The following is a 15014-nucleotide window of genomic DNA, read 5'->3' as shown; positions in this document are numbered from 1 at the left end:
TTACAGGGGCTGGATTTTCAGACCCTTCTCGCTCTCAATTCATCCCGATTATTATTACCTAAGGGATGAAGACTTACACCCTAGCCTTGTGATTGAGAAAAATGATAATCGACACAGAGGAAAAATATAAACTATAGATATATAAACTATAATCTTATATATAAAAATGGAGCTCTCTTTCAAATGTCTAAGTAAAACTCGAAAACTATATACGCTAAACCGATTTGGCCAGTCTTAGTCTTAAAAAATTCGTGCAAATCCAGAGAAAGTCCAATCCGCAAATATCCAGAGAAATTATTTCAAATCCGCGTAGAAACTTTACATTTTTAATTTGAAAATTTTTGTAGGAGCATAATCTAAATAAAACAATGGACGGTTGCTAATTCGTCAAATGTCAAACGTTTTTGACAGAATGATGTTCAATTACGTTCAATAGGATATTTTACGTGAATATTATTTAATTATGATAAAACATTTTCTAGGTTATATTATTTTTTATTTATGTTATTTAAATTCAGAACCTAAATTTGGTATCGATCAAATGGACATTTTGTCGAACAACATTTTCCCAGTTATAATTTCCCAGAATTTATCGAAGAATAGATGGTAATATATGAAGGTCTGGGGTTAAAAAGGTCCATCGCCGATGTGTCAAAAACCAGTAAAGTTAAGCATTGTTTAAGAACAATATTTGAAATTAGAGGGAAAAAGATGTATAACCAGCTATAACCTTGATTTAAAAATGGTAATCTTTGAAATGGGGGAGATTAACGGTAATCTTTGAAAATCCATAATGAAAGTATTTTCTTCTGTTGCTAGTTTTTTAACATTAGGTAAAAATGTAATTATTTTGTATAATACCTTCAAAATAATAATAAGGCTTTAAACATTTCTGCCACCTGCCCGTTTCAAGTAACAACATAATTTTCAAATAACACATTTTTGAAAGACATCAAAAAAGCACACTTCTACAAAAATGAAGTAGAAGGCAGTTTACTGAACGTAGTCAGATAATTGTTTGTTTGATATGTGTTATTTGTTGTGATATATTTGTTATGATTTTCACATTATAGTTTATATTTGCTCAAAGTCAAATTGGACCTTTGTGCCTTGCCCTGCTCTACATATATACTTTTTATTAAATTTACTTTAATTAATCGAATGTTACTTGAAACTTTTTAAAAAGCAGGTCAAAGAAAAAATACTTAATTCATTTTCTATCTCTCCTCGCAGAAATTTAAAAATTTTGTTTAAGCTCGGTAGTATTATTTACAATTATACTACAAAATGCAGAATCCAAAAAGAATCTGAAAAACTTGAAACGTAATCAATAAGTCGAAAGACCAAAAAAGACTTGGATTGTATTATACCATGTTTTCTATAGATGGTGTATAAAACTTCCAGTTTGATTGTATTGACAAAATATAGACAAACTAATGGGGTTTATTGTTTTTATAACACCTCATTGTACATATCATTGACACAACACATCCTTATACACTTAAAGTATTAATTTTTTTGATTGTCTACAAATTATTTAGAATATACCTTACTTAGCAAAACAACGTTTGCCGGGTCAGCTAGTTCATAATATATATGATATAATGTAGTACGAGTAAAATAGATACTGACTAGAATCTATATAGATCAATGTTTTAAACCAAAGAAAGTGATATAAAAAATTCTAATACTATTTTTTAAATTTGAGTAAATTATTTCTAAATCCCCAAATAAATAAATAATCAATTACTATTCTTGTTCATCATCATCCCCATCTAGTTCAGTTTTATTTCATCGTCGGATATTTGTATTATCCTACTACGTAGAGTCAGTATATTTGGCTCCCTTCGAGGGCTAAACGCGGCCGCAAGGGATGATGGTTTTAGGGATGAATGGATACAGTTCACGCCGGTGTCGAATTGAAGGGAACAACTGGGTAAGGGCAAAGGGAAAGGGACAGAAGGGAACGATTCGGTTGCGCATTTTGACGATTTGTTTTGCAAAGCGATGGGGATAAATCGGAGGCGAGGTATATAGAGGTATAGAGGCGTCAAGTGAATCGACACCTGTTTGGGAGAGATGAAATTTGGGAACGATTTGGATATTTAGTTTATTTGTTTTAACCTCACTAATTAATAAAACAGTTATTGGCAATGTTAACTTACTCTCAAATAAATAATGAGTACTCAATTTTGAAATAATAATTTTATTACATTTTGTTTCTTGTAATATTTTAGTAACATTTATTATAATTTTAATAATTAATAAAAAATAAAAATGTATATGATTTGAGTTAATAATTTAAAAATATCGGCATACAGTGATGCATGATTCATATTATCAATATTATAAATAAATATTTACTTGTTTCAAGTTTACTTATTGAAGAGCGTATTAAATTTCGATTTATTAATTTTATTTTATTAGTCTATTTTTAAAATTTATAAATATTTTTTTAGTAATGCGTCAAGCATTTTTTTGGTGCTTTAAGGTTACTTGGGGCATTTACACGCATTTCCTTCACAATTAATTCCAGTGTTTTCATGTTGACTGCAATCATAAGCACAAACAGCACTTTCTAATTTAGCTGCTTTCACTTCTTTGCAACTTATTTTTTGCTTTAGAAGTTCACTCATTATGGTAGTTTTCGGACGTTGTCCATCAGTTCTAGGTTGTGCTAATCATACAAATATATTATATAAAATATATTCTTGTAATGTAAAATCGTTAGAATCTGTATTATAAGACCCTACCTTGTTTTCTTAATTTATCCATAACTTCTCTTATTTTTCTCGTATTGCCAGGTTCTTTATCATTTCTCTTAAGATCGGCAGTAGTTTCTTGAATTGCAACAAATGCAATTAAGACTGCTAAAACCGTGATATTTAATGATGTTTGCTTCATTTTTAGTCAAATGTCGCTTATTGAATAAAAATATTTTGGATTATGGAATTTTTGGATAAGCCCATTGGTTTATGTATATATACTATTTGGATATTTTTGTTTTTGTTCAATAAATAATTTCAAAATAAACAATATTGTGAAATGAAAATTGGGCTTGCAATACGAAGAACAATTTGAAAATATTCGTAAAGTGTAATAATATTTATGTAAATTCTGAGACATTTGCAATAATGTTTATTCATATTTATACGTATTTTTTTTTAATTTATTTATTTTTACTTTATTTATGATCACTTTATTTGTGAACGAAAACATTTCTTAATTTTCCTATATGTATGGAAGGCAACCCAAAAGCTATCCTAGGCTAGTTGTGACAAATTTTACCATACTTAACAATATTTGACTTCACATTTTAACAATTTAGCTTCATATTTTTTTAGCAATTGCCATGAAATTTTTAGCAATGCCCACAAAAGGCAATTTTTACTTGTATCCATATTCGAGATTCATAACCTCAAGGGAAAATTTGATATTGTACTGCTTGATACCAAGTTGGCCGATGTCAGGATAGAATTAGGAATTTCTATCCCACATTTTTCACCTCTATTCAATGTAGGCCTCCATATATCTAGCTCTTTTCATCAATTTTTTTTATACAAATTTAGGGCGATTTAACAAAGTGACCCTCTACTGAAACTTCAAATAGATTTCGGTCAGTTTGAGAGTGAATTTCAGTTGATTGAAGATTTTCGATTGATAGGCCCAAGATAGTTTTGCTTGAGGATAATCGTCTATCGCAAACCCGGGTTCGCAAATATCGGGTTATTGATGATACACATTCTATTTTGGAAGCCTTAGACTTAGACCTTAATGACTTGGTATAAATTTAAATTATTGGCTAGAAGATGAAAAAACTAACCATTCTATTTGTAGAATATTTTGAACATCAATTACCTAGAAGTAATATATAAAGTATAAATTCATTTGTATAATTATTAATAAATATAATTTAGAAATGTTTTATATAAAAATCATAGGTACTAAAATTAGGTCGTGCGGTCAGGAAGCATTTAAACAAAAATAGTAGTGATAGTTCTTTGGTTTCAAAAAAATTTAGTCGTAAGTTTTTTCTTTTATCTATTTTATAAGGTTTATGTTGTGTATATGTTCTTTTATATAATTTAGAATTATAGAATATAAAATTAAAATTATTAGTACATATATGTACTTAATTAGCAGCGTACTTAGCAAAATCTTGAAATACCTGTCAAATGATTTTATGTATATCTGAAAAAAAATCTAAAATGTGACATTTTATTTTCCGAAAATCAGTGCGTTTTGTAAAAGAATGACCCATATACAAGAATCATTATTCATGCCCTCAATTGTTCTATTTTAATCACTTTTTTTTTTAAATTAAAAATCATACATAATTTATGCACGTACACAATCATCTGCAATTGTCTATTTTTCCAAAAAAATTCAATGACATCATCTAGATCTAAATATGTCAAAGTAATCAGAAAAGGGGTAATAGTCTATAATAAAGCAATTTTTTCGCTTACATTGTCCCAGTATGTTTCAATAGCCGAATCATTTAGGATTAAGTCGTTTGGGCGTGTCGGAACACGTGTTCTGTATTATAGGCAGTGCTTGAAAGTTTTAGAAACAGAGATGTAAAAAATATTACTATTACAAAATATTGCATTTTTATTTGCTTAAATATTTGGTAATAAAAATAAAAAAATATGTTAAATAAATAATGAAATTGAATTGGATTTTGTAATGACTGTCCTTGTCAATACAGTAGGTACTTTACTCTTTTCTACATTTTTAGTATACGTTTTGAGTTTGGTAAAGATTTTGGTAACGATTTTTATTTCTTCCGTATATATATATATATATATATATGAACAAACAACACTCTTTTTGCACTAATTTATTAAATAATAATTTTCACAAACGTTTCGAGACTAGGTTTGTCTCATCATCAGTGTGTTATAATTAAAAAAATTTTAAAATATGGAAATATAAATTAGCATGTTGTGTTTTTCATTACAAGTCGTTCACTGCACGTTGCTCTTTTAATACCACTGTCTTCGGTATTCGTATTCTCTCCTACTTGAAAACCACTTGAAATTGTAAAGTCACTCGATCAGATAGGAAAAAAAGGATTAGGGTCCAGTTGAAAAATAGATGTCGTTAGGAGAAAAAATATTCTATGATGAGATGGTTTGTTTATAAGATTTGTTATACATTGTTATAATTAAAAGTGTATGTACATCTATATATAAGCTACAAAGTATGAATGAGATTCAGGTATGTATCATGTAATATATTGGTATCTGTCCGTAAATTTACTGTGTTACTTGTATGGGCTATTAACATCGATTCTGCAATACTTACTTTATATATATATATATATATATATATATATATATATATATATATATATATATATAAAGAGAAACGTTTCCAAATATTTCTGTGTACGAATTTAACTTATATCAACAAGTTAGTTAATCAAATAGTTGTCAACTTTTTAAATGAATTTTTATAATTATATATACATACATATATACATACACACACACACACACATATATATATATATATATATATATACAAAGAAATTAATTCAAATTGCTAATAGAAATTTTTAGGCAAAACAAAAAATATTCAAACAATTTTATCTAAGCAACTTCAAATATTTATTATAAACTATATACAAATTTATTTATATTTTTATTATATAATTTCCAAATGTGTCTATTACATTAAACACGTATCGATATAAATGTCTTAGATCATTGTGCTAGTGTAGCTATTTCTTTGTGAATAGTTCTTGCATTGAAAAAAAAATCAGTGGAAAACAAAAATTAATTTATTAGCTTATATAAAATTTAAACCTTACGCGGCGTGATTGCCTTGAACAAACGTTCAAAATTTTCAAAAAAAATAATCATAAATTTTTTTAAAAAAATCAATATTTTCCAAAAATTTCAGATTCCTCAAAAATCATATATTTTAGTTTTCATAAAGTTTTTTAAAAAAATTAATTTTCAGTACGAAAAGTTTCTGAAATTAGCCTTTAGGCGATGCAACGCACCACTAGTTTATTTTTGATCATATTTTTCCTTTAAATTTTGTTTCCATTTGCCTCACTGGTGGCCCCTTTTCAGTTTTTAGTCAGTTTAGCATTACTATTAGTAATAGTATTAGTAAAGTATTAGTATTAGTGAAAAACAAAAATTAATTTATTAGCTTATATAAAATTTAAACGCTACGCAGGCATGATTGCTTTGAACAAACGTTCAACATTTTCAAAAAATAAAAATTAATCATAAAAAAAATTCAAAAAAGTCAATATGTTCCAAAAACTTCAAAAAAGTCAATATGTTCCAAAAACTTCAAAATCCTCAGAAATCATTTATTTCAGTTTTCAAAAGTTTAAAAAAAAAATCAGTACGCAAAGTTTCTACAGTTAGCCTTGAGGCACGATGCAATTCACTACTAGTTCAATTTGTTTGATTATTTTTCTTTTAAAAATTTGTTTCCATTTATCGCACTGGTGGCCCCTTTTCAGTTTTTAGTCAGTTTATTAGAATTAGTATTAGTAGTAGTTTGTCTGTAGGGCTATCGCGCATTGACATTAGTCCGCATGTTAGGTCACAGATCGTGAAGCGTGTAACTCGCATGAAAGGGTAAGGGCGAAAGGGCGGCAGGGCGTCAGTCTCTCTCTGTAAAGGAAAACGCACGTAACTAACCCCACGAACTACCCTTTATCGAGGATGGATAGCGGAGACCGGGGAAACGGGTAATAGACTACATACAAGATACGTATAACAAATAAGGAATAGCCAAAATACAAAATTTGAACATATTTATGAATTTAAAAAAATATTTTAAATTATTAAAAAAATATAAATACAATTTTTTTTTGCTTTTGTTGTCCATGGTTTGCTATATATATTTTTACTCAATATTTTTTTTCTACATAATGTTTTGATAATTCAACAAATGTCAATTTTTTATAATTTTCTAGCTGTGCCTGCTCACGCGTTTCTGTGTTATATCATTATAGTAAGTTTACCTCAGAATTCGAGATACCCAGCTGTAAGTCTGTAAATACTTAGACATTGACATTTAAAAGTTGTCTCAAAACCTACATATGGAAAGGTGTACGTACCGATGAATTATGTAAATACCGTCGATGAATTATGTAAATACCTTATATAACACATATTTTTTTCGAAACTTCTTAAATTATGACAAAACTGTTTTAAATATGAAGAGTATCCAAATTCATATAAGACATCTGAAAAAATATGATTTTATGTATTATTAAAATTAATATATAGAATATTAATGACTCACAGTGTAATGTATATATACATCTACTATAATTTATCATTCACAAATTTTTCCGATATAATACTGTTACTAAATTGCTAGACATGTGATCATGTATTATGACGTTGTCTACATTGAGTGTGATCTTGATAATGAAATATATGAGCACATAGGTAGGTTTTCAGACAACTTTTAAATGTCAATATACAACAATTTACAGACTTACAGCTGGGTATTTCGAATTCTGAGATTCTTACATAATTTAAGCTCAAATGACTGGACTATATAAATAAAAATCCAAACAAAAAGGCGATTCTATCACATCTAGTTATTACGATGGAAAATAGCGTACTATCTTTTTGAGCTATATTAGATGCATCATCGAGCAAATATCTCATTCAGCATCTCTTATTTATAATATAAGCCTTACACTTACTTTCAGTAAATATACTGTGAAAACCCAACAAAATACATTATATCAAACAATTAACTATTGAAATATACTCTGAAAATTTTCCAGTTATTTTCTAGTGATACAGAAATATGTTTATTTGCTATTTTTTCTAAAAAAAATCATTTCTCCCCCATTTTACCCCACAGTGTGTGATTTTTAAATAAATGAGATTTTCTGAAAGCTTTATTAACCCAACATTTTTAACATTATTTTCCCAACGCCAAATACAAGTTTTATTGTCCGATTTTCTTTATTTTTTTATTTAAAATTGGAGTATATTTGTAATTTAGATAACAAAGTGAAAATATTTCTAACTTCCCGTCGAATATCGAAAAACAATTCGGATTTTAATCTAATTCTAGCTGAAGTTCTAAAAATCACTTATTTACTTAAAAAAATTATTTTAACTTTGCAATTCAGTTTATATGATACTTAGAAATATTAGAAAATGTTCTACATTTTAAATCCGATTGATTAAATTTTGTATTTTGCTATTTTTATAACATAAGGATCATGAAAGTTACATTATTTATATATAATATAATTGAAAACATTTAATATTTCACGAATATTTTATTAAGGCACGGGAAGTTCCAGCAATTTGCCCTAGGGCACGATGCCATACACTACTAGTGTTATTTTCGATTTAAAGAAGCGGCAAGATATATATATATATATATATATATATATATATAATTTCTTATAAAAAGTTTATTACATTTACGGTACTTTTGGATAATTGTGAAAACGAATTTAAAAAAATAATTATATAGTATTAAGAAATAGCCATTTTTGGTCAATGTTGCATTAAAATTAAAAATATATATTTAGAGATAATTTTTAATAAGAATTTAGATTTTATAAATTCTAATTGCTGTTTAAAAATTTGAATAAAAAAAAGTAATACAATAAACTAATAATAAAATGCAATTAAAATAAAATGCAACGGATTAACTAAATTTATTATTGTGCATAATGAATAAATATTAAAATGCAATTAAAATAAAATGAAACGGATAAACTAAATTTATTATAGTGCATACGTTCAAAATTTTGTCTTGTAAAAAAATTTTGTTTTTTATGTCTACTTATATATTTTTTCAAGCTTTTTACAACTATATAAATCTTAGTTTTTTGAGTATCTTATAATTTTTACAACTAGCAGATAAGTGAAAAAAATGGCATTTAAGATTTAGCCAAAAATTTTGAAATGATTTTAAAAATTCAAAAACGGTTTGAAAGTTATTATTTGGAAATCGTGCTGATAAGGTTTTGAAAAAAAATTGGCCTGGCCGTTTCTCTATAATTCTTCATCGACAATTTTTTTTACGATTTCAATGCCACTTTGTACAACGATAGATTTTGTAGTCTTAAATAACATACAAAAATAGTTATCATAGTTATACTATTTGACAAAATTTAATATAATAGTAAAATATTTGGATTAATTGAAAATTAACCCTAAAATTCATCCACAACCCCGGTGTTCCCTTATAGAGGATCGCGTAGTAGTGCGTGCCTTTTAATTTGGCCTACGGTTGTTCTCTTTGCCCTTTGCTACATATGTGAAGAAGACACCGCCAAGGGGTAGATTCCTACTGAATGCTAAACAGTTTCTGTAATACCCCTTTATAGATATATATATATATATATATATACATATATATATATGTATGTATAAATGTATCTATGTATCTATTTATTCCTATGTGTCTGTTCCTACTGAGTTTTTCTTCGCGCTCCGCTGATTCCTGAAAACGTTTACTAAAGCTTTGAGGAGTTAGGAGTTAGGAGAGCACACACATAGGAACATATTGCGGTCGGATAAATAAATATTGATGACAGGACGAGGATCAAATCGAGGATATGAGCTTTGAGAATTGAACATGAGGACGAGACAAATCGAAACATTTAACAAAGATGATTGCGGATGTATTGCGGGCACGCAGCCAAAGCTATGTTTAAAGTTCAGCTTTTCAGGGGTCTAAAATAAGGGATAAAGGATTGATTTTGGGGTTTTAGAAGGGTAATGGACGTAATTTGTAAACGCATAAGTACAAATCAATTACCTTACTATATTTTTATTTTTGTCCTGAGTTATCCTTTAATAAAAATCATACAAATATTCATAGGAAATGAAATAATTACGTCCTTCCTGACGCAAGAACGTTTCAGTCACGCAACCTGAAAATTGTGTCCGGTCCCCGACAAACACATCGTGGGCACTTTTCTTTGCTTACTCACTCAATAAACCGATAATTTGAATAAATCAATTATTTTATAGTTTTCCAAAGAATATTTGAATAATAATTACGAATTATTTCGAAATGGGCTTTGTTTGATTGAGGCATTAAAATGCCATTAATCATTTGCAGTTTTATTTGAATAAGATATCAGGGTACAATTACTACTATAAATCTTGAGGACACCTTGGAAATAATATATATATATATATATATATATATTTGAAAATTGATCTATGTTTATTGTATAGACTAAGAATATATAGAATTTTTAGAATATTCAAACAATTCCGCGTAATTTTTATATTATAAACATGTAAATCAATGGTAGTTTTTACTTTTTTTTGCTATATTGATTATATTTTTCACTTGATATTTTTTAAATATTATTATAGTTAACAGCATAACAGTTATATTATAATTATTTAATACATAAATTTATATATATATATATATATATATATATATATTAATAGGTAATTTAATTATATAGTAGTTACATGTTTTAAAACTTGTGGAAAAATACATAATGAATGCCCTCATTGAAGACATTAAATATTATCTATATAGTTTTATAAGAGTTGAGATATTGCATTGAATAAGAATTTAACCCTATACGATATCCGTTTGACGACCTGTGTGTACGTGTACAGTGTCGACTTTTGTTTCGAAATTTTATCACTCCGAGATAAATTATTGAGAACTCTAATTTTATTAATGTTTTTTTTTTTGTAATACATTCTAAATGATTGGTTAGTATTTATTTATTTATTTTACAAGCCGTCAGTATAATGATATCATAATAAGACTTAAGTCAATATTTAGCAGATTTATTATAATTTAATTGACTATTAACTATTTTATTACTTCTTCATTTATTATTCAATTTATTTACTATAAACTTATTTATATATTTATTCATTTATTAAAATATTGTATACAAAAAATATTCGGCTTGTTAGCTCGTACAGCAGTGTCATTTTTACTGAAAACTTTAGTGGCTTGGGTTGAAAGGGTTGAAAAACGTACCCTTAAAATGTGAGCTTAGAAAAATCTAGTAAATTCTTGTTAAAAATAAAATTTATGAATTATTATATTGTATCATGAGTATTTATAAATATATTATGCAGAACGGTATCCCAGAACTCAACGTCGAACTGAAACAGGGTTATAGTATTGATCGTAAATTTTTTTTTCTATTTGCTTTTATGAATTACAATCTGTCGTTATAGACAAAATTCAGTAATTTTTGTGGTTTATTACATAAGGAAAAAAGGTCGAAAAGTCACCCAATGGTGATCCGTATATAATAGAGTATTACAAAAGTAATCGAAAAAATGATGTAAAAAATTAAATAAAGCCTACGATAGTAATTGTACATATAAATTAGTACACAGTGCTAATATTGATCGTAACTAACATGAAAGAAATTTGTAAAATAAATTATTCACGTACTTTGAAAATTGTGTGAGGTTTGGTGACCTAAAAGCAATCTGAAGGTTTTGGTCACCAAATTCGGGAAACGTGATTATTTTTTATAAATGCTTTTCACTTAAACATTGTTTCCGCAAACGTAAATAACATTGTGGACCAATAATGACACAATTGCTTGGAATTTTGAAAAAATGGGATTTTTTGTTATACGATGAGTATAAAATTTGCATTTTCAAGCAAATTGTGCACCTTTAACAGGCCCTCAAAAAAATCTTAATTTTGTTGGCAAGTACCAACAAAATTTGGCGCAGTTGGAAGCGTACTATATCTAATGGTAATATATTTACTAGGTGCACAATAAAGAAATTTCAAAAAACAAAAGACATGGAAATCTTTGGCTAAATTTAAGGTGTGGCAAATTGTATTGATTGGTATAAAAATAAGTAGTTTGTAATAGAAATGATTCCATTACCATTTTTTCTCTCTTGGCGCCATCAGATGTCCTTAAAAGTCGTCGGAAAGTGTAATTAACGATTTGATCGGTTTCATTTCTGCCAGAGCAAGTGCGGCATTAATGTATGTTGGCAGATTGCATCAATTGCTTTGATGAGGAAGACGCCAGAACGATCACGACGTTCAGTTAGAATGAATGAATTGCTAGAATGCACTGTTCTAGCTTTTATTGTTGCAAGTGATTCATTCTCTGGTACTAACATCATCGAAATGCATCATGGAAACAATTGATAACGAACGGAGTTTTAATTGTTTGTACGATTTATTAAAATAATTTAACTAATGAGTCATGAGTATTTTTAGCGCTATGGGAACCCTGGCATAAATAGACACATGGTTGAAAAATCTATAAATAGTTCGGATTATTAACTTCACATAGGGCAGGTTATAGTAATTGCAAAAAAAATAAAAAATAAAATTTTTGTATATATTTGCGTTTCAAAGTCTTCTGGACATTTTGGCATACCTTGAAAAAAAAATGATATTAACATGGACATTTTCGAACTTCCTTGCTCCCAAGGATTCAAATGGTTCCAAATTGATAAAAAACAATTCTCTGAAAGTTTTAGCTCTTAATATTAGGTTGTCAAATATCTCCCTTGCGCTTTTTTGCTCTTGGTTTATAATACAAAAAGGCGGAAGGGAGATATTTGACAACCTAATATTGTCTTTTAGATAGAGCGCAATTCAATCAAAGTTTTGTATGAAAATAGCATGAAACAATTTTCAAACAATTGCAAAGCGTCGAAATTTCATTAAAAAATGACACGAATTTTCACTTTTAATTCATTTGTCGCTAAGTTATACCTAAAAAATTTTTTTTTATTTTTCAAAATTTTTTTCATGCTATTTCCATACGAAGTTTGATTGAATTGCGCACTATCTAAAAGTTAATATCAAGTGCTAAAACTTTCAGCGAATTGTTTTTAATCAATTTGGAACCATTTGAGCCCTTGAGAGTAAGGAAATTCGAAAATGTTCATATTAAGGACCACCCTAGTGTGTATATATGGATACAATTTTTAGTCGATGATTTCAGGAACACGAATCAACTGATTTTGAATGATTCAAACACATTGGACTTGTATTGACGCGAAGACGTGCTTATTAGTTTTTGACAAAAGCAGGTCCAGACATTTTGGAGTTACGTCGTGAACATATTTTTGGATATTTTATAACACCTCTCTATAAGTCTATAAACTTAAATACACATTACTTATCCAAAATAATAAAACTTAGCCCACAGAGTCAATAGAAAAAACAATTTCAAGTTTTTACATCAAATTGATTTCGCACTGACAACTACTTTCCTATTACTAGAAAATATTTTATAGGTTCTAAAACTAGTATTTTAGGCAGATTCTACGACATATCTCAATCTATTATTATTTATGTAAATCTCTCACACCACAAAAAAAATAAACAAACACCCCCGTGTACATATTTACTCTAGAGTTCGCCATTGGCGTGTCAAGGGACTTCTGATGCACAGTGTTAAGGGGATGTCATTGAATATTCTTGAATAAACATTAACAAAGTTGTTCGAAACAGTCGCTGATATCATATTATAGTCCGGTTTAACATGCAATACTGTCCGCAAAATTATATAAAATATTTAGACTGAAGGGTAAATGACTAACATGTAATTATAAATTAGTACTACAATAATTTTCACGAAATAGGGGTTTGTGGTTAGGTAATAGTTTTTAGGTAATCTATTATCTTTTACCCAATTTTGCTTACGCAATACCGATTGTCATTTATTTTATAACCTGATAACGCAAAAAGTAATAATAGGTAAAAATATCTCTGATCGGTTCCCAAAAATATTAGTGTCGTAAAATATGAAATTTTTATAAACCGTGGTCGGTCTCTTTGATTTTTGATTTTATCACATAATCCAAAAGCTATAAACTATAATCTATATTTTTCCATATTATTGACCTTCTTTATAAAACATTGGAAGTTTATAAGTGACAAATATAAACTACACATGGATATATACTTATATATATATATATATATATATATATATATATATATATATATTCATATATATGGATGTTTTATCAAAATATTTATTTATATCATGTTTGTATTTCGAAAATGTTGATTCACATATTTTTATTGCTTTGTATTTATTCAGTTTATGATCGTTGGTATCGATTTTTTATGGCATTTATCAGTGTCGCATGTTTTGTTTGATTTACGAATCAGAGATTATATTAGAGGAAAACACGTGTGTTTTTTTAAAAAATACAGCTCTAAAATATTTTAGACTCACAAAAATAATAATATGACTTAAGGGAGTATTCTAGTGTAAAAATTCAAAAAAATTTAATTTTTTTATTTTATATTTTCAAAGTTTAACTAAGAATATAGGTACGATAAGGTTTTTGAAAATTTGAATTATTTTGGGAGATAAAGGCATTTTACTGAATCGGTCTCTATACCGGTTTGTCTTCACGCAAAACTTTAAATGCGTTTTTCTCAGAACAGACTTTTTCAGCACTGTTGACACGATTTCTCGAGTTTTAATTGACCGATTCACTTGAAATATTTAGAGAGTCTTGTTTATAGACCTATCTATGGCCCGAACTAGGATTATCCCCAAATTCCAATTTTTACTATTTTTAAAAAATTCGAGAAACTCAAAAAAACAGTAAAAGAACACTTTTTTTTCAAACAGTCGCAAATTTGTGAAAAAAAATTTTTTTACTCATCATTATTTCGGGCGATTGCGACATCATTGTAGATTAATAATCTTTTTATTTTTTGCATTATCGATGGCTAGGAGAGCTGAAATCATGTCAAGACTGAGGTTCCCATTTTTTTGAGACCGCCCACTTCATCTGCCAGTTTTTACAATTTTCAACTTTTTTATTTTCTAATTTTTGTTTTGTATTTTAGTAATATTAATAAACAAGTGGTAAGAAAATCATGTATAGTAAAAACAATCATTGCTTTCTTTTACGACACTTTAAAAATGACCTAAAATTCATGGCTCTACATAGAATACCCCCTTAAACTGTATATTTAACAATTACCTACTTTTGGTTAATGCACTTCAAATATTTTAAATTTGATTAAATTATGATAGATTTTCTTTATTT

At 27.7% G+C, this 15014-nt stretch overlaps 1 protein-coding gene across 1 annotated transcript; it reads right to left on the bottom strand.

Annotated features, from left to right (window-relative positions):
• Positions 1-2484: 2484 nt before the first annotated feature.
• On the bottom strand, positions 2485-2904 carry LOC113373350. The gene is made up of 2 exons (XM_026613658.1): positions 2754-2904; positions 2485-2677 (listed from the first exon to the last, which is right to left on the bottom strand). Exons 1-2 carry the CDS (start codon positions 2902-2904, stop codon positions 2493-2495), a joined length of 336 nt encoding a protein of 111 aa, XP_026469443.1. The 3' UTR covers positions 2485-2492.
• Between the last annotated feature and the right edge of the window lie 12110 nt (positions 2905-15014).

Source organism: Ctenocephalides felis, unplaced genomic scaffold (genome assembly GCF_003426905.1).
Source record: "Ctenocephalides felis isolate EL2017-DRISC unplaced genomic scaffold, ASM342690v1 CF-g0.4_SCAFFOLD_01604, whole genome shotgun sequence".
Lineage (NCBI taxonomy): Eukaryota > Metazoa > Arthropoda > Insecta > Siphonaptera > Pulicidae > Ctenocephalides > Ctenocephalides felis.
Note: the sequence above shows the minus strand (reverse complement) of the source record. Positions and strands in the feature narration are given on the sequence as shown.